The sequence below is a fragment of the Rhinopithecus bieti genome, unplaced genomic scaffold, assembly GCF_001698545.2.
Source record: "Rhinopithecus bieti isolate Rb0 unplaced genomic scaffold, ASM169854v2 scaffold_13207, whole genome shotgun sequence".
NCBI classification, from domain to species: domain Eukaryota; kingdom Metazoa; phylum Chordata; class Mammalia; order Primates; family Cercopithecidae; genus Rhinopithecus; species Rhinopithecus bieti.
In genome coordinates, this window is record NW_016807866.1 from 2,134,280 (window position 1) to 2,157,734 (window position 23,455).

The window sequence follows — 23,455 nt, forward strand, 5'->3', positions numbered from 1 at the left end:
AGGGCAGGGTCTGTGCATAAATTTCATGTTTTAAGACAGTTTACAAATTTGTGTTGGGCTGCATTCAAAGCCGTCCTGGGCCACATGTCCATGGGCCATGGTTTGGACAAGCTTAAATTATCAATTGTTAACATTTTAGTTTCTCATTTCCCCCCAAAAAATACAGTCCTTAAAAGGACATTTGACTAGTTGGATTGGGACTGAGGTGTGGTGGTGAGAAATCATAACAATGAAAGGCTATTTAAACTGATGCCATCTTCCTTCTTTATTAACTTTTTTAAACTGAAAACTAGCATCTCTCTGTGGGACTAGGTATAAAAAAAAGAAAAAAAAACCTAACATCTCAAATTTTGTGTATTTCAGGTTTTAACAGCCCTGATGGCCCAAGTGAGAGAACCAGATTTCTGATTGGTTTAGGATAAAGACTCATTCTCTCAATGCTTGCTCATATTCAATAGAAAGAGGAAAAAAAAAAAAGTCTTCCAAAGATACTAAATTACCTGTGTATTTTTATTTTCTGCATTCACTACTGAAGGATATCCATTGATTAATTTTAGTGTAATTCCCACCATTCTTGAAGTCTGTGTTGTAGAAAAAGGGTCCCACATATTTTCAGCTATCACTATTAAGAAAAAAAGAGGATTGAGACACAGAAGCCAATTGTAGCTTAAATTTTTTGTCAAGCAGACCTCTATTAATGTCAATCCTAATTTATTTTTCCTCTTTCTCTACAATATAAGCTTTAGTCTTCTTTGTGCTATTAACTGTGGGAATTTGGAGGGACAGGGATGTGGAGAGAGGATAGATTATTCTTATTTCTGGTACTCGGGGAAAATGAAGATTAGGAAAAAAGAGGATTTCTGTAGAAATGTTGTCTTGGCATCAAGAATTTCAAACTAACATTTCTAGTATTCAAAATAAATTCCTATATCAATGATTCCTAATCTTTTTAGAGGAACTTATCAAAGTATTGAAATTGCTCCCCAAGGCCGGGCGCGGTGGCTCAAGCCTGTAATCCCAGCACTTTGGGAGGCCGAGACGGGCGGATCACGAGGTCAGGAGATCGAGACCATCCTGGCTAACACGGTGAAACCCCGTCTCTACTAAAATACAAAAAAAAAAACTAGCCGGGCGAGGTGGCGGGCGCCTGTAGTCCCAGCTACTCGGGAGGCTGAGGCAGGAGAATGGCGTAAACCCAGGAGGCGGAGCTTGCAGTGAGCTGAGATCTGGCCACTGCACTCCAGTCCGGGCGACAGAGCGAGACTCCGCCTCAAAAAAAAAAAAAAAAAGAAAGAAATTGCTCCCCACATAAATACATATCCTCCCTCAAACTATGTATAATTTTGCTTCAGTTAGTCTTTGAATTTCTAAACCTCACCTATGAAGCAATTACTGCACTCAATTATAGGCCCACCCTAAAGTGGTCCTCAAGTCCCAGGATAAGAACCCCTCTGCCCTCAAGTCATCTCTGGGCCAGGTGGTAACTATTATTTCTCATGTAATTTCTATAAAGAAATATGCTCTGAATTAAAACTCATAAAATAGATTTGGGAAAGCCAGTGTGTCTGAATGCTCAATTCAGAGAACAGGAGATTTACCTGTTAGTTTAGGAAGAATCACCTTTTCTACTATGGTAGGTAGTAGGGCAACATCTACATCATCTTTTTCTTGCTCTCGTTCTTCACAACCATAAAACAGCAAAGATTCAAACCACAGCATATTCTCAAAGTCACGACATTTTGCCTAAAAGACATTTAAAAGGTTACCCAAATACTAAAATAGTGGGTATTTCAGCTTCCAGCTGTGATAAGAGAAACAAGAACTGGATTTAACCTTTGGTTGTAAACAACTAAAAACTGGACAGCTGGAGATATCATGCTACCGGATTTCAAACTGTAAGGCCACAGTAACCAAAACAGCATGGTACTGATACAAAAACAGACACATAGACCAATGGAACAGAATAGAGAACTTAGCACTAAGACTGCACACCTATAACCATCTGATCTCCAACAAACCTGACAGAAACAAGCAACGGGGAAAAGATGCCCTGTTTAATAAATGGTGCTGGGAGAACTGGCTAGCCATATACAGAAAACTGAAAATGGACTCCTTCCTTACACTATATACAAAAATTAAGTCAAGATGGATTAAAGACTTAAATGTACACTTCAAAACTATAAAAATCCTGGAAGAAAATCTAGTCAATACCATTCAGGACATAGGCATGGGCAGATTTCATGACAAAAACACCAAAAGCAACTGCAACAAAAGCAAAAATTGACAAATGGTATCTAATTCAATTAAAGAGCTTCTACACAGCAAAAGAAACTATTATCAGAATGAATAGACAACCTACAGAATGGGAGAAAATTTTTGCAATCTGTGCATCTGACAAAGGTCTAATATCCAGAGTCTAGAGGAAACTTAAATGTATAAGAAAAAAACAATCCCATTAAAAAGTGGGCAAAAGACATGAACAGACATTTCTCAAAAGAAGACATTCATGCAGCCAACAAACATGAAAAAAAGCTCAACATCACTGATCATCAGAGAAATGCAAATCAAAACCACAATGAGCTACCATCCCACACCAATCAGAATAGGAATTATTAAAAAGTCCAGAAACAACAGATGCTGGTAACGTTTTGGAGAAAAAGGAATGCTTTTACACTATTGGGGGGAGTGTAAATTAGTTCAACCATTGTGGAAGACAGTGTGGCAATTCCTCAAAGATCTAGAGGCAGAAATACCATTTGACCCAGCAATCCCATTACGGGGTATATACCAACAGAAATATAAACCATTCCATTATAAAGCTACAAGCATATGTATGTTCACTGCAACACTATTCACGATAGCAAAGACATGGAATCAACCCAAATGCCCATCAATTATAGACTGGATAAAGAAAATGTGGTACATATATACCATGAAATACTATGCAGCCATAAAAAGGAACGAGGTCATGTCCTTTGCAGGGACATGGATGGAGCTAGAAGCCATTATCCTCAGCAAACTAACGCAAGAACAGAAACCCAAACACCACATGTTCTCACAAGTGAAAGCTGAACAATGAGAACATATGGACACATACTGGGAACCACACACACTGAGGCCTGTTGGGGGGTGGGGGTGGGGACTTAGTGGAGGGAGAGCATCAACAGCTACTGGATGCTAGCTTAATACCAAGGCGATGGGTCGACCTGTGCTGTAAACCACCATGCCACATGTTCACCTAAGTAACAAATCTGCACATGTACTCCGGAACTTAAAAGCTGAAGAAAATACAAAAGAACTGGACAAAATACAATGGACCACAGGCAGCACAAGACTATGACCCTTGAAAGAAAGGAATCAAATGAGGTGAGGTGCTAGTTCAGGGCAGCAGAGCAGTCTTGCTGAGTGGAGGAGACAGAGGGTGGAGTTCAGGAAGGCTGAGACAGCTAGAAGCTGTGGGGCAGAGGAGTGGGCGACACAGAAAAACAACTCCAAAACACAGTCTCGGGCCTTTGCTGTCTACCAAGATACTCAGACACACAGCAAAACTTCAGAAGGTCTGGCCAAGAGCACACAGGAAATAGGAGCTGTGAGCTGAATGCTTCTCAGAGCTCACATTTTTTTCAGTTGTGTTTCCAGGGCTTCAACCTCAGCCCCATTTTCCTTACAGTCCACAAATTCAACCTAGCCAATCTCAACCGTGTGTACAGCTTCACCCAAGTCAGTTTTTAACTTCTCAAACCACATTGTAAACATCACCACTAGACCTCCAGAGTCAATTCTAGACCCCTCTAGCCCCCTCCCTTTATGACAGACCAATAGGTCCTCTTGATTCCACCTCCTTATCTCTTTTTTTTTTTTTCTTATGATAGGTCTTGTTCTATCACCCAGGCTGGAGTGCAGTGGCACAATCATAGCTCATTATAGCCTCAATCTCCTGGGCTCAAGCAATCCTGCCTCAGCCCCCCACGTAGCTGGGAATACAAGCACGTACCACCATAGCTAATTTTTTTTTTTTTTTTTTTAAATAGAGACAAGGTCTTGCTATGTCGCCCAGACTGGTCTTGAACTCCTGAGCTCAAACAATCCTCCTGTCTTGGCCTCCCAAACTGTTAGGATTACAAGCGTGAGCCACCATGCCTGGCCTATCAATTTTTCTCACCATGACCACTGACTTGGTTCACGTCCTCATTTCACACCTGCCTCATTGTGCTTTCCCATCTGGTTCTGAGATCCTTTAGGATCAAAGGACCAAGTTCTTACTATTTGTGTTCATATCCCAGTGTTACTGCATATAATTTTAGCTGGCTGAAAAAAGAATTATATGTAAACTGAAAAAAAAAAACCACACAGCTCTTCTGGGAAGAGATGAAACTTAAAAGGAAAGATCATAAGATTATAACCAGATACAACCTGTATCAATTACAGCCTATGCCCTATCGCCCCTGCAAAATATTTTGCTTAAGCTTACTTCTCTAGCACTGAGATTAAAATTACCCAGGTATCAAATTATAACACTTTCTAATAGTGACAGAAGCCACTCACCTCAAGAGGAGTCCAAGTGAGAAGCTGAAGTCGTATGAGGGGGTTGAATAATTTTGGCAAACAAAGGCCAATGTAAGCATCCTTGTAGGACGTGTAGTATTTTGAACGCCATGCTTCAAACTGTGATTTAATACAGTCAATTGAATAGAAACTTTCAAGGACATCTTCAAAACTTTGCTGGATTCTTTTGAAATTCGATCTAAAACAACAAAATCCCAGAGAGAACCATACATTAGTATGAAGTAGGAAAAAAACAGTCCAATATTTTCTGTTTTCTTTGTTGCTTCAGTATCAGAAGATATGCTAATTAACAAAGGGCCAATTATTAGTCATAATTTAGAAGAAAAAATAAAGATAAATTGATGTTTCAATTTCTCTTTTACGTAAACTAGAGTGCAGCCAGTCTTTGTTTTGCAGTTCCAGTATGTACAATTTTTCTAAATTTAGCTAAATAACACCTGTTTCCAAACAAGACAGTTCAAATTTCAGTTACCATAGTATATTAGCCATGAGTAATTGCACTGCTAGCTTTCTAGTCCACAAACCACTGCACAGATTAACAGCTGTGCATCATAATCAGTCACTAATCACACTGCTTCATTCAAACTCTGTTGGTGATTATAATAACTGACCTAGCCAACCATCAGTTGAATGGATGCTAAGAACTTCAAGTGAAAAGTTATTTAAGTTTTTTTTTTGAGACAGATTCTCACTCTGTCACCTAGGCTGGAGTGAAGTGGCACAATCTCAGCTCACTGCAACCTCTGCCTCCCAGGTTCAAGTGATTCTCCTGCCTCAATCTCCCGAGTAGCTGGAATTACAGGTATGTACCACCATGCCCAACTAATTTTTGTATTTTTAGTAGAGATGGGGGTTTCATCATGTGGGCCAAGTTGGTCTTGAACTCCTGACCTCAAGTGGTCCACCTGCCTTGGCCTCCCAAAATGCTGGGATTACAGGTGTGAGCCATTGTGCTGGACCAAGAATAAGATACTCTTATGATGTCCCAGATTACTTGGGAAAAGGAAATCTTTACAATGGAGGGAGAAAGTTCTGAGAACCTTTACTGCAAGATCAATCTTAACAATGTTAATAGTGGGACAGTCTAACATTTGTCATGTGCTTTTAGGCAGTATGAAACAACATCCTGTATAAATTATTCTTGGGGAAAAAAAAGTTTAACTTAAATCTAATTAAGCCTTCAGACCTAAATTCCAGTTTACAAGAAATGGATCAAAGAACAAGTTAAACAATGCTATGAGGAAACATACAGAACAGTCTAGAATATAGGATATTCTATAAGAGAAGTGGTCCGGTCTCTTCAAAAAGCTAGTGTCTTAAACAATAGGGGTGGGTGTGTGAATGCGTGGAGTACTTACGGTTATTCATTTATTCTAGATTTTAAAATTTAACAACCAAATGCAGAGCATGAACCTTAGGTGGATCCTGGTTTCAAAACCACAAAATAACAAAATAAAATAGTTCCTAAAAGGGTTTTCCAGGATGCCATTGAGGAAAATTAAATATGGACATGATATTAATAAATTTATTAATTTTCTTATTGTGCTAAAAAAAAAGAATCAGAATAACCATCGTAAAAAAAAAAAAAAAAAAGATAATAGTACTGTGATTACACAGAAAAATATACTCATTTATAGGAAACACACACTGAAATTTTGGGGAGTGAAGTGCCATGAGGTATGTAAGGTACTTTCAAATAGTTCAACACACACACACATCTCCATGTATAAAGAGTCAGGCAAACTTGGTGAAATGATAAGCATTGTTATCTGAGTGATAGGTATGTGGATGATCACTGTGCTAGTCTTTCAAATTTTCTGTTTAGAAATGTTCACTATAAAAAAAAGTGAGAGAAAGAAGGTTCTCGAACTAAGTTCCAAATGGTGTGCAATTGATATAATTCCAAACAATTATAGCCAATGGTGGGAAATGAAGACTTTTATTTGGGATCCTTCTGAAAATGCCTGGCACATAATAGTACTAACCACCCTCTAAAGTGAGATTACTCATGACTCCCCAAGAGTTTCCTTCAGGGCTGAGTGCTCTGCTGCCAAGCTTTACCTTTCCAGACCAGACAGGCTGCAATGAGAGTTGCCCTCAGGACCTGACACATTTCCAGTCACTTAAAATTCTACCATTTGGAAGAGTAACAACATTTATTATGCAAGTACTAAGTATACCCTATGAGAAGGTGTTACCCCTATTTTTGAGAATTCATCATGATATTCACTAATAAAAAGGCATGCAAGTTTCTGCAATTAAAAAAGAAGTGCCTGGTTCTAATGCAGAGGCCATGAATATTCAAACCATTTCATGGTAAAAACCATACCCAAGTAGAAACTAAATTGATGATGAGTCTTATTTCCAAATAAATGTCTAACCTTTTTCCAGATTGAAATTAGTAATATCTGTAGAAGTTTCTTCATCATCACTGGAAAGGCCTTCAAGGTGATCTGCCATCTTACCGGTTTGCTCTCTGGCTTGTCTACGACGAGTCCTAAATAATAAACATCAAGTTCCCAAACTAGATAAAAGAGACTCCTCCCTTCCCAAACAAGCCAAGAGCAAGGGTTTTGACAATTACCTCCTGGCCTCCCGCTCTGCAATGCGACGTTTTGCATGCTCTTGATACAGTGCCCGATCGCGTCCAAAGGAATCAAGATTTGGTGCCATCAGAGCTTTGTCTGCAAAACAACAACGGTTAAAATTAAAAGCCATCTTTCAACAATCTTGAGGAAAGAGTTTGCACAGAATAAGCCATTACGATAGACTGCTTGCTAATCTCAACGGCAAGATTCTGCAATAACTGGTAAACCAGACAGGATTTTAGCTTAGAACAAATTTCAGTATTATTCTGCGTTCCCATTTTAAAAGTAGAAAATTAAAGAAGTGATTTCTTTTTAAGAGTTCAACAACCCTACAAATATGTAATTGGGCTTACTCACTATTTTTATGTCTAAGTAACAGGACAGCTATCAGGAATAGCTATCACGATGACCAAATAAATTAAAACTCTAAATTACCTGTGCAAAGGGAAAAATAGTATCATTACACTTTTAAAGAAGAAGACCTTAAGCATCACGTTGAATGATATGACAGCAGGAAAACATAGGAAGACATAAGAAAACAGCTTTGTTGCAAGAGTTTAATGAATTTATTATAATTTTGCTTTGTAGAAGTTTGTTTTCTATCACTATTTTTAGAACAAGGCAACACCACAGACTGAAAACCGTATCTGAGCAGGACTAACTTCTGCCTTCTCAATGCTAATCTTTCTCTTTCACAGCATAGTTTTATTTATTTATTTATTTATTTGCCTTCCTATTTTCCATTTGTCAAAAACGTTCTAGGGTAATTTCCTAGCTTTAGTTTCCAATCCTATTTGTATTTCAGTTATCATGTTTTTCATTTTCTAGCGATGGTTCCTGTTCTTACAATATTCCTCTTCTACAGTATTCTATACTGCTACAGAATAGGATACCTTCTGTTATCTCCCTGGGGCTCCCAACTGTTTGAAAGTATCCTGTTCACAGAAAACTTGCATACTTGCACCAGCACTGTCTGTCTCCTCAGTCCCTTTGGTTCTACTGCTGAGGTTGGTCCTTCTGATCATCGTTAACTGCCTGTTCATGTAGAAGAGCAAGATTGGAAGCTGTGTGTGTGGGCAGGAGCTGTCTAACAGAGGTGTCTCCATCAGATCACTAGGTACAGAGCCAGTTCTTTTGTTGGGGACCCCTAGATTTTAGTGTTTCAGGGTCTTTATTTTGGACCTATTCTCTTTAATCAAGACTCCCCTAATCTCTTGCCCAGGTAGAAGAAGGGGTGGGGGAAACATCTGTCCACTATACTTCCCTCATTTCTACGTTTTAGTTCCACACTATGAAGACATGATAGTAAGGGGAGGCAAACAACCCAAGGCATTGGGAGAGAGGGGAGGGAGGTGAGCACATGCAAGATGAAAGACATCCAAGTTAAGACGTGCCTATTTTTTTACTTGATATGAGAGATGTGTCACCAAAATCAGCAAGAGGAAAAATAAAACCAAAAATCAGCTCTTACTTCAGAATATCCTAACCATCCCAGGACTTACTATTTATTTATTTATTTATTTTATTTTTTGAGACGGAGTCTTGCTCGTCGCCCAGACTGGAGTGCAATGGCACAATCTCAGTTCACTGCAACCTCCGCCACCCAGGTTCAAGCTATTCTCCTGCCTCAGCTTCCTCCTGAGTAGCTGGGATTACAGGCACCCGCCACCAGCTAATTTTTATATTTTCAGTAGAAACGGGGTTTTGCCACTTTGGCCAGGCTGGTCTCCAACTCCGCCTTGGCCTCTCAAAGTGCTGGGATTACAGGTGTGAGCCATCGTGCCCGGCCAGACCCTACTATTTTTAAAAGTTGACTTTTTTTTTTTTTACTGAGTTTTTAATTCTTATTTCAAAATAGCTCTGAAATTAGGAAGGAGGTATGTTCCCAAGTGCACCAATTGGAATGAAAAATTACTAAACCAGAAAGATGTCCTAGCCCTAGATGTGAGTTCACTACACACCCTAGATAAATTAGCTAAAATATCCCAAACTATAAAAATAATTCCTGACTCAAGAGTTTTCCTTCATTCAAGAAATATTGTTAAAAATATCATTATACTTAAAACATCGCTGCACGTATAGGTTTTGTAAAATGTGCACTGGAGGACACAGGTGAGTGTAACATGACTCAAGTGATAGCCTCCTCCATTTCTGTAAGAATTATACACAGTAACTGCAGATAAGTGCTTATAAATCTAAACAGATGAATTTCAGACTATTCTTTACTTCTTTAAAAAACAGATCAGAAAATGAATTGATTCTCCAGCGTCCCATGTAATTTTCCTCAAATCTTTGGCAATTAATGTATACTCCCTCTAGGACTGAATTTTTCACTTTCCCAGTATCTTTTAATTTCTTTCCAACTTTCAAACAAATTAGTATACATAATTCAACTCTTCCTTCAAATTCCCTCCAAGTAAACAGCATCATATTCTCAAGAACAAATTACAGGTGGGAAAAGGTATTTGACGAAACGTACAGCTCACACAAACCATCTAACTTAAAAGAAAATTACCTCCTTTTGTAATATAATGGTTACCTGCAATCTGCCCCAGAAATCTGGTTTTCTAGATCAAAAGTGATCTGGAAAGGATGCATTAGTCATGTAGGTGGCTGTCAATAATCCAGTTTAAAATTCGGTGGCAAAAACAGAAGGTCACAGCCACTTATAGGGCTCATAGCTGAGTCTGCCTCAGCTATGAGGGCTGTATTACCATCTGTTTATGCCTCTTCAAAACCCATCTGACATACAGAAGGATGCTTTTTCAGGGATCCTATGTCTCTGACTCAGAGGAGACCCTGTACAGCAAAGCATTGCTTTCTGAAAGAGTAACATTAGAGCTCTTTGCATTTGATCACCTGGAAAGGTTGTTTAACATGCAATTTCTGGATGCTGAAGACCTAGTAAGAATCACTGGGGATAGGACCAGAAAATCCGTATGTTAAACGAGTATCAGGTAATTGTGATGCACACTTCCATTTGAGAAATGCTGACAAAGGGAACAAAGAAATGACAAAAGAAACCACAAGGAATTCACGCTAGGAAAACTCCTATTAGCGCACTCAAGAATATGGAGGGCAATGGAAAAAAAGGAACTAAAAAGTTTAAAACATCTAGTTAAAGGACCTCCACTGAACTATTTAACAAGGGGTTTCTAATTCTGGTTTTCCATAACACACGCCATCATGATGGAAGTACAATTCAATTTCTATCCATTTTTATACAGAATTTCAGGAATTGTAAGCACCAACTGACTTACTAAAAAACCCAGTATATAAGGCTAACTAGAGAAACATTTAAAAAGAAAATATAAAACATTTTTTATCCAAAAGATGAAGCTCAAAACTCTCTTAATCTTGGAGTTGTGTCATTTGTTAAGTTATAGCTTCCCTCCCCTTACCCACAAAATGTCCCAGTCCCTAAACTCAAACTCTTTCACTGTGATCAAGAAAAGCATTTATTTGTATTGGTGTTTTGAATGAAAATGGGGGAAAAAAACAACTAGGGCCAAACAAATAATGGTTTTAACATAAAATACTGATAATGTCTTTTCTGTCCTCTAAAGGAGAATGAAAAAACATGCCCAAAGAAGAATAAGACTGACAGAATATTACCACGTTTTTGAGCAAAAGCTCTATTTTCTTAAACACAATTCAAGTACACACTGTTACGATTTTTAGATCTACCTGACACAAGAGCAAGGAAATTGTTTCTTTAAAAAAAAATGCTCCAAGATCTCTAATTTTCAATTAGGCTGCACTATGTAAACAAGGTTGTTTAATGAATAATAAAAACCTTCAAGATGGACTGACTTGAATGGCTTGAAAACTCCGAAGATTCATCTTTAATATCATCTTGTCGTCTTTGGACAAGGCGTGAAGCTCGCTGTTTGTACAGCTGATGTATTGCTGATTCAAGTTCATTAATCAGTGGCACCTGTAAAAATACAACACACTCCGTAACACCAAACTCCTCAGCTGCTTACTTATTTGAGGGTTCCATACTATTTCCGGATTTCTGAAAAAGTACCCTCTCTACGGACAGAATAATCATGAATCCCCAACAGCACACAAGTAGCAAATTCAGTTTTACATTTGGGAAACAACACTTCTTCTTTTAATCCATGCATAGAGCTATAATGTCCAGTGCCTAGTTATTGGAGCAAACGTTAGTTAAGAAATGTAGCACTTCAGTATTCACAGAACAAGTAAAGAAATGTCAACAATTTTAGAGCTTTTCCTTTAGAGAATATTTAAGTACTCAGAAGTCTTTTAATATCTATTTTAATTTTCCAGCAGCATTATCTGCCTTGCGATTTTTGTAGCTCAAAGTAAAACATTATCACTGTGCAATACCAAAAAAGTGCAATGGCTCTATGAATAGGTAAGAATAAAAAAAGTCTGCTAATTCTCCAGTTTTGGATATTTCAGTTGCTCTGCCACTCATACGTACCAAGTACGTTAATCTGTTAACTATTTTGTACCTTTATTACAAATTTTGTAATGTAAACAAAATAATTATTAGGGCAAATAAAATTTCTAGCTATCACTAACCTCTCTGAAATCAATATATCGCAAATTTAGAAAGTTGTCCTCTTCCTGTCAAATATTTAAATTCTTCCATATTTTATAAAAATTTCTTTACATGAATTGTGAGCTTACAAAGTCAATAATTTTTTCCAGGTTAATATCCTTAAAGCATTTACTTGATTCATATAGAATACAAAAGAACATGAGAGCTAACTTAAAACAGAAAACTTTCTCTTTATAAATACCTTATGTTATAGACAAATGCTATGAAACTTTCACATAACACTAATGACCACTACACATACCTGAGGAAACCAGAAATTCTAGTTTCCTGATGGTTAGTGCAAATGGAAAACACATTATTTAGAGTTTGGGAACACTGGCACCAAATGTTATAGCAGCTTCCTGAACTGAACAGACTGCAAATGGAAAATAAAAAAAGGCAGGTGGAATACAAAGATGTCTGTAATAAAAGCAATTTTATATACTTGCATGATTCCATTGCAAAAGTAGCAAATGCTCACAGAAAGGTCAAAGTAATGGAGTTATTTTGCTCTTTAATATGCCACACCATGGGCAACAATGTCCCCAAATCTGCAATGATTATCCTTCACAGCTGAGTCCAGAGACTCTATCATTACACTTTACTATAATCTGATTTTTTTTTCAGCAATTACTGCCATCACATTGCCATTTACACTTCCCCACGCCCTCATTACTTTTTTTAAAAAAACCATGAAGTACTGAAGATAAATGAGCCTAAGAGGCATCCTTTTATCTTTTAGTCCTAGAGATTGTTAAGCTTCCTGTACTGTAAGAACTACCCACCTAAGCTGGCATCATACAGAATACAATTTGCAATGGATAGTTAAGATCCTGACAATGTAGTTTTTCTCTTTAGATTAACTGGAATGCCTTTTACTGGAGGTCCAGAGAAAAACTCTACTGAGAATAAAAGCCCTAAACCGACTGTCAGCTCTCATTCAAGTTTCTTAACAATATTGATTTTATCTTCAAGGAAGTCTTGCGCACCCATGACGACTTGCTTTTATCCCCTCTTCCAAAACTCAAAAAACCTTTACCAATTATCCTATTTTAGGGACCAAAGTTAAAGGCAAAGAACCCAAGAAGATAATTACAGGGAAACAAAAACAATTGGCAATTAAGAAGGAGTGACAAATATTTTTAAAACTTAAGTTTAAAAACAGCCAACTAAACGGCATAAGCAAAAGAGGAAAAAAAAGGGGATCTTTATCTTTTACAGTTTAACTCTGAAATAATATTCTTATGGTAAAATGATTCAAAGTATCCAATTATTTCTAAGCATCTCCAATATAATAATTTATATTATCAACTCAGCAGTACTTTTTTGTTTTTTCTAAGATTATCTTCTAAAGATCTAAACTAAGCAGTACACTTAATAAAATGAAATACACATGAAAATGTTAGAATGAAATATAATACTCATCTTTAAATGAAGGTATGTCTAACTCTCTTTTAATTAAAATGTAGTCACTGTATAAGGTTTAAGATTTGTTCCAAAAAATCTAAGTGATTCTGTATAACCACGTTAGCATAATCTGAAGTAAACTTCTCTAGGAACAGGGTAATCAAGAGATGAAGTACACTAATAATTCAACAATTAAAAACTATAAACTAGGTTGTCCTACTTTTGGTATTATCTAGCTGACCATATTACTGTCAAATTTTTCAGAGTTGTGTTTGCAATTATGAATATCTTAATTTACTCAAGAAAGTTCCGAAGCAAGCGCCAAGATACTTCAAGAAGCAGCTCTCCAGGGATAAACTCACAAAGTATAGTTTAAGAAAAAGATCCTTTCTCTAGTCACAAAAGTTACGAGACCAGCTCCCACCATGCCCACTGGGCTCAGAAGAGTTTTGCCAGTAGGAAGGACACATCTGTCAACTCTTGACACTTAGGTTCCACTTCCAATCTTGACTCCAGCTCCCGGCACAGAGGAATACAGACAAGCCTATACTTCTTCCCCACCCTAAGCAACTGATATACCACAAGTGGTATCATAACTCAGACTGCAGCTGCTTCTCCAGAAACCAGGTGATAAAGACAAAACATGACAGACCCTACAGAGAGGACATGGTGAATGCTATCTCATCCTGAATCTGGCCACAGACTGACTGGAACTATTAAGACCCATCAGGAAGAAAGGCCCATCGGGAAGAAAGAACCATCAGGAAGACAGTCTGGCAATGTGCTTTTCCCAGCTACTGGTTTTAGGGTATTCAAGTAATCAACAGAGATAATAAAAGTTGAAATACATATTTAACCACACTATACGCTTACAGATTCTAAGCTAATCTACATAGTCAATAACAAAGGGAAATGTGTCTTCCAATCCAAAGTTCAGACAGGATATTTAAGGACCACACTTCAAATTTTTTTTTTAAAGATAAGGCTGCAAAGTCCACAAATGCTTATAAACCAGTGCCTCAACCAGTATTTTATCTTAAAGAAAAAAATCAATTAGGAGGTCATTTGAGAAATTAGCTGTGTGCACCTAATTTTAAATGTAAACAATAAATGGTATAAGAATGCAAAACATTTTGTCAACTGACTATCCTATTGGAAAAAAATAAATTTGGGAGAAATGAAACCTTAGAAAAATGATATCCAATGAATGGTTTCTGAAATGAATCAAGCATAGGCTTATTTAGATAAAAGCTATTAGCAACCATGGTAATCACCCAATGTTTAAAAAAAAAAATCTAATAAAATTTGCAACTTTATATGCACATTTAGAATTACTTGTAGAAACAGCTTAAAAATAAGTTTAAACCTGAACCATAAAAGAAAATTTTATCAGATGAGTCCCTTATCTTCTAAGAATTCAGCACAGGCCAATAATAATCTATCACCATATTGACATAAGACTTTCCAAAGTCTTATTTAAATGTGCTTTAAGATATTATATTTATTTCTGTTTTCAACAAAGGTATTATATTGCACCTAAGAGATAATGCCACTAATGAAGTGAAGAAAAATGAAACATGACTTTTCATCACTTCTAATGTTGAGTTCAGTGGGTACTTTCTGAGAATTACAGAATGTTCTACACAAGGCCATCTAGACCTCCCTAATTTTGCCTTATTCAAAGAGATTAATATTTTTGCATTCTTACCTTTTCACTGAAACACTCAAGCAAGTCTTGGACATACCCTCGCATTTCTTGCAAAAATTTATACCGTTCACCAATACCCCCAGAAGACCCTTCTAATCTTTCAATAGCCCTGGTAGAGTCCACTCGGCTTTGCAGGTGTTTCTCATGCTGCTGTCGATTTGTTTTGTGCAATTCTTTCATGGAGTCCAACCTTAGGAACACAAAAGGATAAATATAACACATTTACATCCAAAGGTCTATGCTGTCAGGACTCTTGCAATATTAAAATATGCATTTAGTTCCACTATTAGAACATAAAAATATTTGGAATGGCATCTTTTCATCTGTACTGCTTTTTTTCTCAAAAAACAAAAAATGGCAGTTTACAGATTTCGCAGTTTTGTGGGCTAACCAAAATCTCACTGTTTTGCTTTTCCCCCCATAGCGTGACTACACTTTTTCAGAGTCCAAGAGGTAGAAACTCAGAAATGTCTTCAACAAGATCATGAAGTGGCATTTTTTATAACTTTTCGAGGCTTCCACAGAAGTAATCCAAGAAGGTAGCAGAACAAAGTATGAAGTCATCTTCTGTTTAGCTTTTGAAGCTGGGCCAGTGAATCTTCTTTGCTGATATTCTGCATCTGCTACCCCAGACTACATGTTGCCTGAGGGAACAGAAAGCTAGCGGACAGGTCTTTAAGAAGTTGATCTGCCCTACCTGTCTTTAAGCTGTTTCTTTACCAAATCAATAGTAACGGGAGTCATCTCATTACTGGGAGTTTTGAAAGGGACTGTATTATCTGTTTTTTGAGATTTGGCATCTGATGATCCATAGGCCGTATAACTATAAGGAATGCCATAGGATGAGCTGTAAGGCATTGTCTGGTAAGTGTTCTGGTAGTACATATTCACTTCCGTGGGCTGACTGGCTTGAACCTAGAAAAGAAATGGGATATAGATGAAATCCGGTAGTTAAAACTTTGAAAACAATAATAAGCCTTTAGGGTTAAAAAAAATCAGCAAAAAATTATACCTATTTGTCAAACATTATGTAATAATTGCAGAACTCTTCAAAATTAGATAAAAGCAGGATTGAATGAATGTCATATCTCTTGGTGGAATCACTACATTTACTTCTAATAATTTTCAGAAAAACAGCATTCAGAGTTGGAAGGAACATCAAAAATCATTTAAGGCCACCTTTGATCAATGAAAGAGGATAAATGCCTGCCCATGGTCACAGAATCAATGGGCAACCAGAGATTAGAATCTAAAACTCCTGACATCCAGTCCAAGACTTTCTCTATTGTGTCATTTTCTTAACTTCACCCAAATGTATGCGAATTCTGCCTCAAAACATTAGTAACAAAAATAGGTTTATGTTTATGCAATTTTTCTCACTGTATTACCTACTTTTATAAAACAAATTGTTTTAACTATTAGGGAAAATATTTTCATCCATCTCAAATTTTGTATTATTGAGAAATCCATCTTCTTCAAAATAATTCTTAAAGTCCAAAAAAATAAGCTATACACACAAAAAAAATCCATTTAAAGCAATGGTTCTCCAACTTTAGTGTGCATCAGCATCACCTGGAGGGCTTGTTAAACAAAGACTGCTGGCCCCACCACCCCAAGTTTCTGACTCTGTAGGTCTCCGGGGGCTGATAATTTGCATTTCTAATGAGCTACCAGGTAACGCCGATGCTGCTAAAATGAAGGACCACTTTGAGAAAAACTGATCGAAGAAACTGGAAATTCCTCCATCGTTCTGACTGCAAAAAGCTGAACATAATGCAGTTTCTTTTAAAGCCTACGCGTGCGTGCGTGCGTGTGTGTGTGTGTGTCCTCATGGGATTTTGTTACTTGAAATGACAAAGATTCGATAAAAAAGGCTTTTTAATCTACTTTTAATTTTTAGTTTAATTCTTTTGTCTTACCTGAGGGATATTAATTCCTTTCCTTATCTGCTCCTGTTCCCATCGGCTGAGCTCTTCATCCTGTTCTCCAGTTACTAAAGCATCATCATCACTCCCCTCAATTCCTACAGCCATGAGTAACAAAGAAAAGTAAGTAACACCCAAACAGCAAAGAGGTAAAAGATGCTGACCTGACATTTCACAAGAACTGAGCAAAACTATTAACTCAATCTTACTAAAATGTCTAATATGATCTCCTCTCTCATTTGGTAGTCCTGACTTTGCCTGTTTTAAGCACAGTATTCCTTGAAGCTAAAGGCAGTATTAATGTAATAGTTAAAATCTTGGATGTGTTTCTTAACCTCTGTAAACTTGACATCAACAAAGGGAACAAAATCTAATGCCTCCTAAGAATACAGAATTATATGAATTTATGCATGTAAATTGCTAAGCACAATACCAGCTGCACAATAAATGTTCAATAAACATTAGTTATCACAATATTATAGTTTTTTAAAATTCCAATAAGATACTTGTACCCAAGAACAGTCCTCTAACATAAAACTTAATAGTCTAAATACTTTTTACTTGACTATAATATCAAATCACATTTAACAGCATTAGAGGCCAGGCATGGTGGCTCACGCCTGTAATCCCAGCACTTCGGGAGGCTGAGGCAGGAGGATCTCTTGAAGCCAAGAGTTAAGACACCAGACACAGTGAGACCCCATAACTACAAAAAAATTAAAAACAAAAAAATTAGCCAGGTGTGGTGACAAACACCTGTAGTCCCAGCTACTTGAGAGGCTGAGACAGGGGCACTGTTTGAGTCCACAAGTCAAGACACTGCAGTGAGCTATGATTGTACCACTGCACTCTGGCCTAAGTGATGGAATGACACTTTGCCTAAAAACAAACAAAAAAAGGCAATGCAATAGGCTTACTATTCAGTTAAATCAAGTTACCTATTTCCTCAGCAATTTTTTGTCTTTGTGACTTTTCTTTCACAGAAAAAACTATCCGGCGTTTCTCATCGTCATCTTCATCATCACTGGCATCATTCTCATCTTCTCTAACAAGGCGGCCTTTGCCAGGCTCATTATCATGAGGAGTGAAATCTCCCAATTCTCGGGCCATTTGGCGCTTTTTCCTCGCAGCATGTATAAAAGCTGCATCTGGAATTTCTCCTAGAAACAAATGGTAAGAATATGGCAGTATGAGAGGTGCAAAGTTTCTATTTTCTTGAAAATATGAAAGGTAAAATAATCCAAGATAGCCACATCACAGTGATGTTTCAACTGCTGGCACCTCCTTCCCACACTGTGTCTGCAATCTGAAAGATTGTTAATTGAGTTTAAATGGAGTATAAAAGTCACTGAGGAAACTAAAAAGAACATATAATGGTAATATATATGGGAAAAGTGGGACGGGGTAAAAGGAAAACTCACCAAAGCAGTTTTGTTCTAACCGTAATTTTTTTCTTCATTTTTAACAAATAAAAGTGGCCGGGCACGGTGGCTCACACCTGAGGTCAGGAGTTCAAGACCAGCCTGGCCAACATGGTGAAAGCCTATCTCTACTAAAAATACAAAAAATTAGCCAGATGTGGTGGCAGGCGCCTGTAATCCCAGCTACTTGGGAGGCTAAGGCAGGAGAATCGCTTGAACCCAGGAGGCAGAGGTTGTATGAGCTGAGATTGCACCACTGCACTCCTGCCTGGGCAACAAGAGCGATATTTCGTCTCAAAAAAAAAAAAAGGTTATAAAACTGTATTATGATGCTGGAAGAGATAAAAATAATACAATCTCATGACCCTGAAAAGGCACTATATGATGTATAGTACATTTCTCTTGCAGATAGTTTTTAGTTCACCTGTAACATACTAAATACTTAATTTTGTACCTAATTATTTCTCATATCATAATAAGCTTTATTCCATGCTATTGTTCTCCATAAACATAGTTTTTAATGACTTAACATTTTCTGGATAAGGCATAATCTACCTCACACATTAACTGACCTTTTGACTACAGTAAAAATTAATGCCTCCCTACTTGCCTAATCGTTAACAGCTACATAATATCCTATCAAGTAAATGTACTATAATTAACTAACGAACCTTTCCCCTCCTGCTAGAAAATGTTGCTCATTGCAAATGTTCCAATAAAAACATTATTTCCTTGGGATAAATTTCTAGATATGAAATCACTGGGTCAAGAGTAAGAACATTTTGAGATCTATTGATTCATATTGCCAAAGAGTTTCCCATAAGGACTGTACCAATTAGACTCCCACTAGTGATATATGTATAGAATTCACTACAACTTTCTCAGCCCAGAAAAGAATTGTATAAACATTAACAGGAGTTAAATGGTACTGCTTCATAATTTAAATCTGGCTACTGAGCACTTATTTATTCAAAAGCGGATTAGCCAGTGGCTAGACTTGCAAACTATTTTTTGCAGAAAAGTAAAAAGGAGTATGGACATAAACAGAAATCAGGCCAGGTGCAGTGGTTCACGCCTGTAATCCCAGAACTTTGGGAGGCAGAGGCAGGCGGATCACCTGAGTTCAGGAGTTCAAGACCAGCCTGGCCAACATGGAGAAACCCCATCTCTACTAAAAATACAAAAATCAGCTGGGTGTGGTAGTGGTTGCCTGTAGTCCCAGCTACTCAGGAGGCTGAGGCAGGAGAATTGCTTGAACCCGGGAGGTCGTGGGTACAGTGAGCCAAGATCGTGCCATTGCACTCCAGCCTGGGCAACAGAGCGAGACTCCATCTCAAAAAAACAAAACAAAACAAAACAAAAACAAAAAAAAACTAACAGAAACTGGTTTTGCTTTTAGCAGCAGTTCAGAAGAAAGTTAAGTCAGTCTTAATCTGATACATTAAAAAGGACTACAGGACCATTTTTCCACTTACTTGAAGACTCATTTGCAAAATAAAATTATCTGTCTGTGAATAAACTTGGAAAAGTTGGGAAACTTCTGGTTCTCCTACTTTTATATTTGCAAATGGAAAACTCCCTCTTCAAACAGCGATGTCATTAATAAGAAACACGACTTAGCTAACTCCTTCTTAATAATCATCTTTAAAGATGGCCCATTCTTGCGGGTTTGGTTTACTTCTGAGAAATACTTTTGAGTACACACCTGGACGGAGAACATTCAATGAAGATAAAGCATTTGAAAAAGCTCCACCAGTCTTTGGCTTTTCTTCCTCTTTTTCACTTTCCATATCCATTTCATCTTCACCATGTTCACTGATGATAACTCCATCTTCTTGATTTGTATCCTTAACATGTCCTGCTTTGTCCAAAGGTTGCTCACCTAAATTTTGAAGAATTAAAATATATGTAAAATAAAATTCATAAATTAAGAAAGCTTATTTCTATGGTATTGACATCATTTAAAAAATATTTAATTTTTAAAAAAAGGAAATTTTCACTCAATTATGGGCTCAATCCAGTAAAGCTTGAATTGTTTTGATTGTTTATTAAAAACTCAAAACTCTTGAGTGCATGAGCATGAAATAGCATAACAGACAGGATTAGGTAAAAATAATACAGAGGATAAAATAAAGGATGCATTTGAGGNATCCATTTCATCTTCACCATGTTCACTGATGATAACTCCATCTTCTTGATTTGTATCCTTAACATGTCCTGCTTTGTCCAAAGGTTGCTCACCTAAATTTTTGAAGAATTAAAATATATGTAAAATAAAATTCATAAATTAAGAAAGCTTATTTCTATGGTATTGACATCATTTAAAAAATATTTAATTTTAAAAAAAGGAAATTTTCACTCAATTATGGGCTCAATCCAGTAAAGCTTGAATTGTTTTGATTGTTTATTAAAACTCAAAACTCTTGAGTGCATGAGCATGAAATAGCATAACAGACAGGATTAGGTAAAAATAATACAGAGGATAAAATAAAGGATGCATTTGAGGCCCCGCTCCATCCCACCTTCAGCTGATTTTATCAAAATGTCAACAATTTATCAAAACTGTTTCCTCTAAATTCCCACAAGGAACTGCTTGTACCTCTTTTAAGCATTACTTCATTTTATGTATTTCATTAAACCCTAAGCCCATTCAAGGCAACTCTGTTATGAACAAAGCACATTTACAGTCCAGCTAAGTCTCTTAGTAATGGACACTTACGTGGAATACCTTCTTAGCTCAAAACCACTTGCCACCTATCACCTAAAGAGATGAGATCCCAGCAGTCACATGTACACTGTGCAAGCGGGACGCACTACCATGACTCAATGTTTAGGAGTGGATGTCTGACTGAAGCAGAGGTAACCGACTCTCATTCTGGGAATCTGGAATCAGGCCTGAAACTAAAGGGCTACATGACACTAAGAACAACCATACGTAAACTAGGAAGGGAGCTGAGGAATGGCCGCATTGTGCCATCTGTACAGAGAAGAGAGTTTCCTAATTCTCAGTTCTAATCCACTCCTGAGGCCCATTTCAAGATTGCTTTCCTGCCATTGGCATCCAGGAGGCACCACTACATCTTAATGATAAACTGCCCTGGTTTACATTGCTTATAATTAAATACTCCTACTACAGCCAAATCAAAGTGTTTCACCTTGAAGCAATGAACCTGGTAATACTCACAACAGGCACAAAGAATATACTGAAGAAAGAGTAAAGCAAACGTTTATTCTCAATATGAAAGATATTTTTCTGTCATTTCCTTAGAATGTTCCTGTCCCCAAAACTACTTCAAACTTCTTCCTTCTCAAACCATACTGTACTCCCTTAATAGTCCCAGAGATAACATCCCTCCCCTCTTTTTAACTTTACCAAGAAGATTTCAGGTCACCTGTTTTAGGCTCTTTCATTTTTTTTTTTTTTTTTCATTTACCATTTTCTCATTACCCAGACTTCCTTCTGAAGTGGATTCTGAAGCTATAAGATTTTAAAACTAACTTTATCATATTATTAGATGGAGTAAAAACTACCTATTTCCTTTTGCTCTAAACTCATGCTAGGCAAGGCATGGTGGCTCACACCTGTAATCCCAGCACTCTGGGAGGCCAAGGTGGGTGGATCACCTGAGATCAGGAGTTCAAGACCAGCCTGGCCAACATGGTGAGACCCCCTCTCTACTAAATATACAAAATTGGCCGGGCGTGGTGGCACACACCTGTAGTCCCAGCTACTCAGGAGGCTGAGGCAGGAGAATCGCTTGAACCCAGGAGGCAGAGACTGCAGTGAGCTAAAATCACCCCACTGCACTCCAGCCTGAGCAACAGAATGAGATTCCATCTCAAAAACAAAACAAAACAAATAAACCCACGCTAAACCAATGGCTTTTAATGGACTAAAAACAAAAGTGCAAAAGGTCTACTACATCAGATATGCTTAGATAATGAACCATTCCTACAAATTTTAAGATTCAATGTTACATTAAATTCACAAGTATTTGCTTATGATTGAGCAAACACAAGTCCAAAGCATGGTAATATGTGAATGTTAGTGGTCACATGTTACCCTTCCAAACATCTCTATACAGATGTTAAATAACGTTTTTCAAGGCTCCACTTATGCCTTCAATTTCATTTACTACTACTTCAGGAAACCTGCTCTCACAATTATTACCTGCTTCACCTTAAACCTGGTCAGGCTCTCCCTCCCCTTTTCTACAAAGAGGCACAGGCTTCTCTTCATAAAAAGAGCTTTCCCACTTGACTCCATTGGTCCCTCTAGTTATTGCCTATGTCTCTCTCTGCCAAACTTCCCAAGGAAGCAGTGTGGACCTGCTGCCCTCTACTTCCTCACCAACTTTTGTGCCTTGACCCTACGAACGGCCTTTGATTTCACTCAACCTAAGCTCAGCAGCTAACCCAATGGCTGCAAGCATGGCTAATTCATATATGACAGCATCATCAAGCAATTTAGCAAAAGGTGTTCCTTCTTCCAAACAGCTCTGAGGGCACTGAGTCTGGTTGGTGGGCCACTCCCACCCAGTCAGAAGCCCTCTTCAAGAGAAAAGCCGGGCAATCCTGCCGTTTCTTGTACTAGTTCACACAAGCGACCATCATCTTCCTGAAACCTTCTTCCCTTTTCCTCTTTGGCCTTTCTGATTCTTTTATCTCTTTGGTAAATCCCTTCCTCTACATGTAGGCTTACTAGAGTAGAAGTCTTTGGTCTTCAGGAATTTTTCCTTTATATAAGGCTCCTTCATCAATTCCATTCACCTTTAATTATCACCGCAATAAGCACTACCCCCAAATCTACATCTCTATTCACTGGCTACTTCCACTCAAATTCAAGTTAAAAATTGAACTCATTATTTTAAGAATATCAGAAAAATGGGGTTCTCAAGCCAATAGCGTGGTTATTCTGAAGTTAATTGTCTCTACCTACTAAAGAGGGTTGAAGGTAGGAAGAGTTCTGATTGTCAATGACAGACCTTCATTTCAGTGTTAACAATGACAATCTATAATACAATCAGACTGTGCCTTCAGGGAGGACATTAATTGGAGTTATCTGGTGAGTGGAGTATCAGAATTAGGTGAGGGTAGAAGGAAGGAAGAGGTCAGAGATGGCTTCCTAAACTTCACACTTGTTTCCATTTCTAAACCCAACAATAAATGGCAACTAATATGGTTTGGCTGTGTCCCCATTCAAATCTCAACTTGAATTGTACCTCCCAGAATTCCTACGTGTTGTGGAAGGGACTCACGGGGAGGTA

General features: G+C 37.6%; 1 protein-coding gene across 1 annotated transcript in view; it reads right to left on the reverse strand.

The window, feature by feature from the left end:
- PAXBP1 (PAX3 and PAX7 binding protein 1) overlaps positions 1 to 23,455 on the reverse strand; it is a 38,232-nt gene that overhangs the window by 10,278 nt on the left and 4,499 nt on the right. The window contains 12 exon segments of the mRNA XM_017883918.1: positions 501 to 622; positions 1,599 to 1,743; positions 4,546 to 4,718; positions 4,721 to 4,744; positions 6,948 to 7,063; positions 7,151 to 7,250; positions 10,968 to 11,091; positions 14,843 to 15,032; positions 15,540 to 15,757; positions 16,762 to 16,865; positions 17,706 to 17,927; positions 19,894 to 20,070. Coding sequence (XP_017739407.1) covers positions 501 to 622; positions 1,599 to 1,743; positions 4,546 to 4,718; positions 4,721 to 4,744; positions 6,948 to 7,063; positions 7,151 to 7,250; positions 10,968 to 11,091; positions 14,843 to 15,032; positions 15,540 to 15,757; positions 16,762 to 16,865; positions 17,706 to 17,927; positions 19,894 to 20,070 — 1,715 coding nt within the window.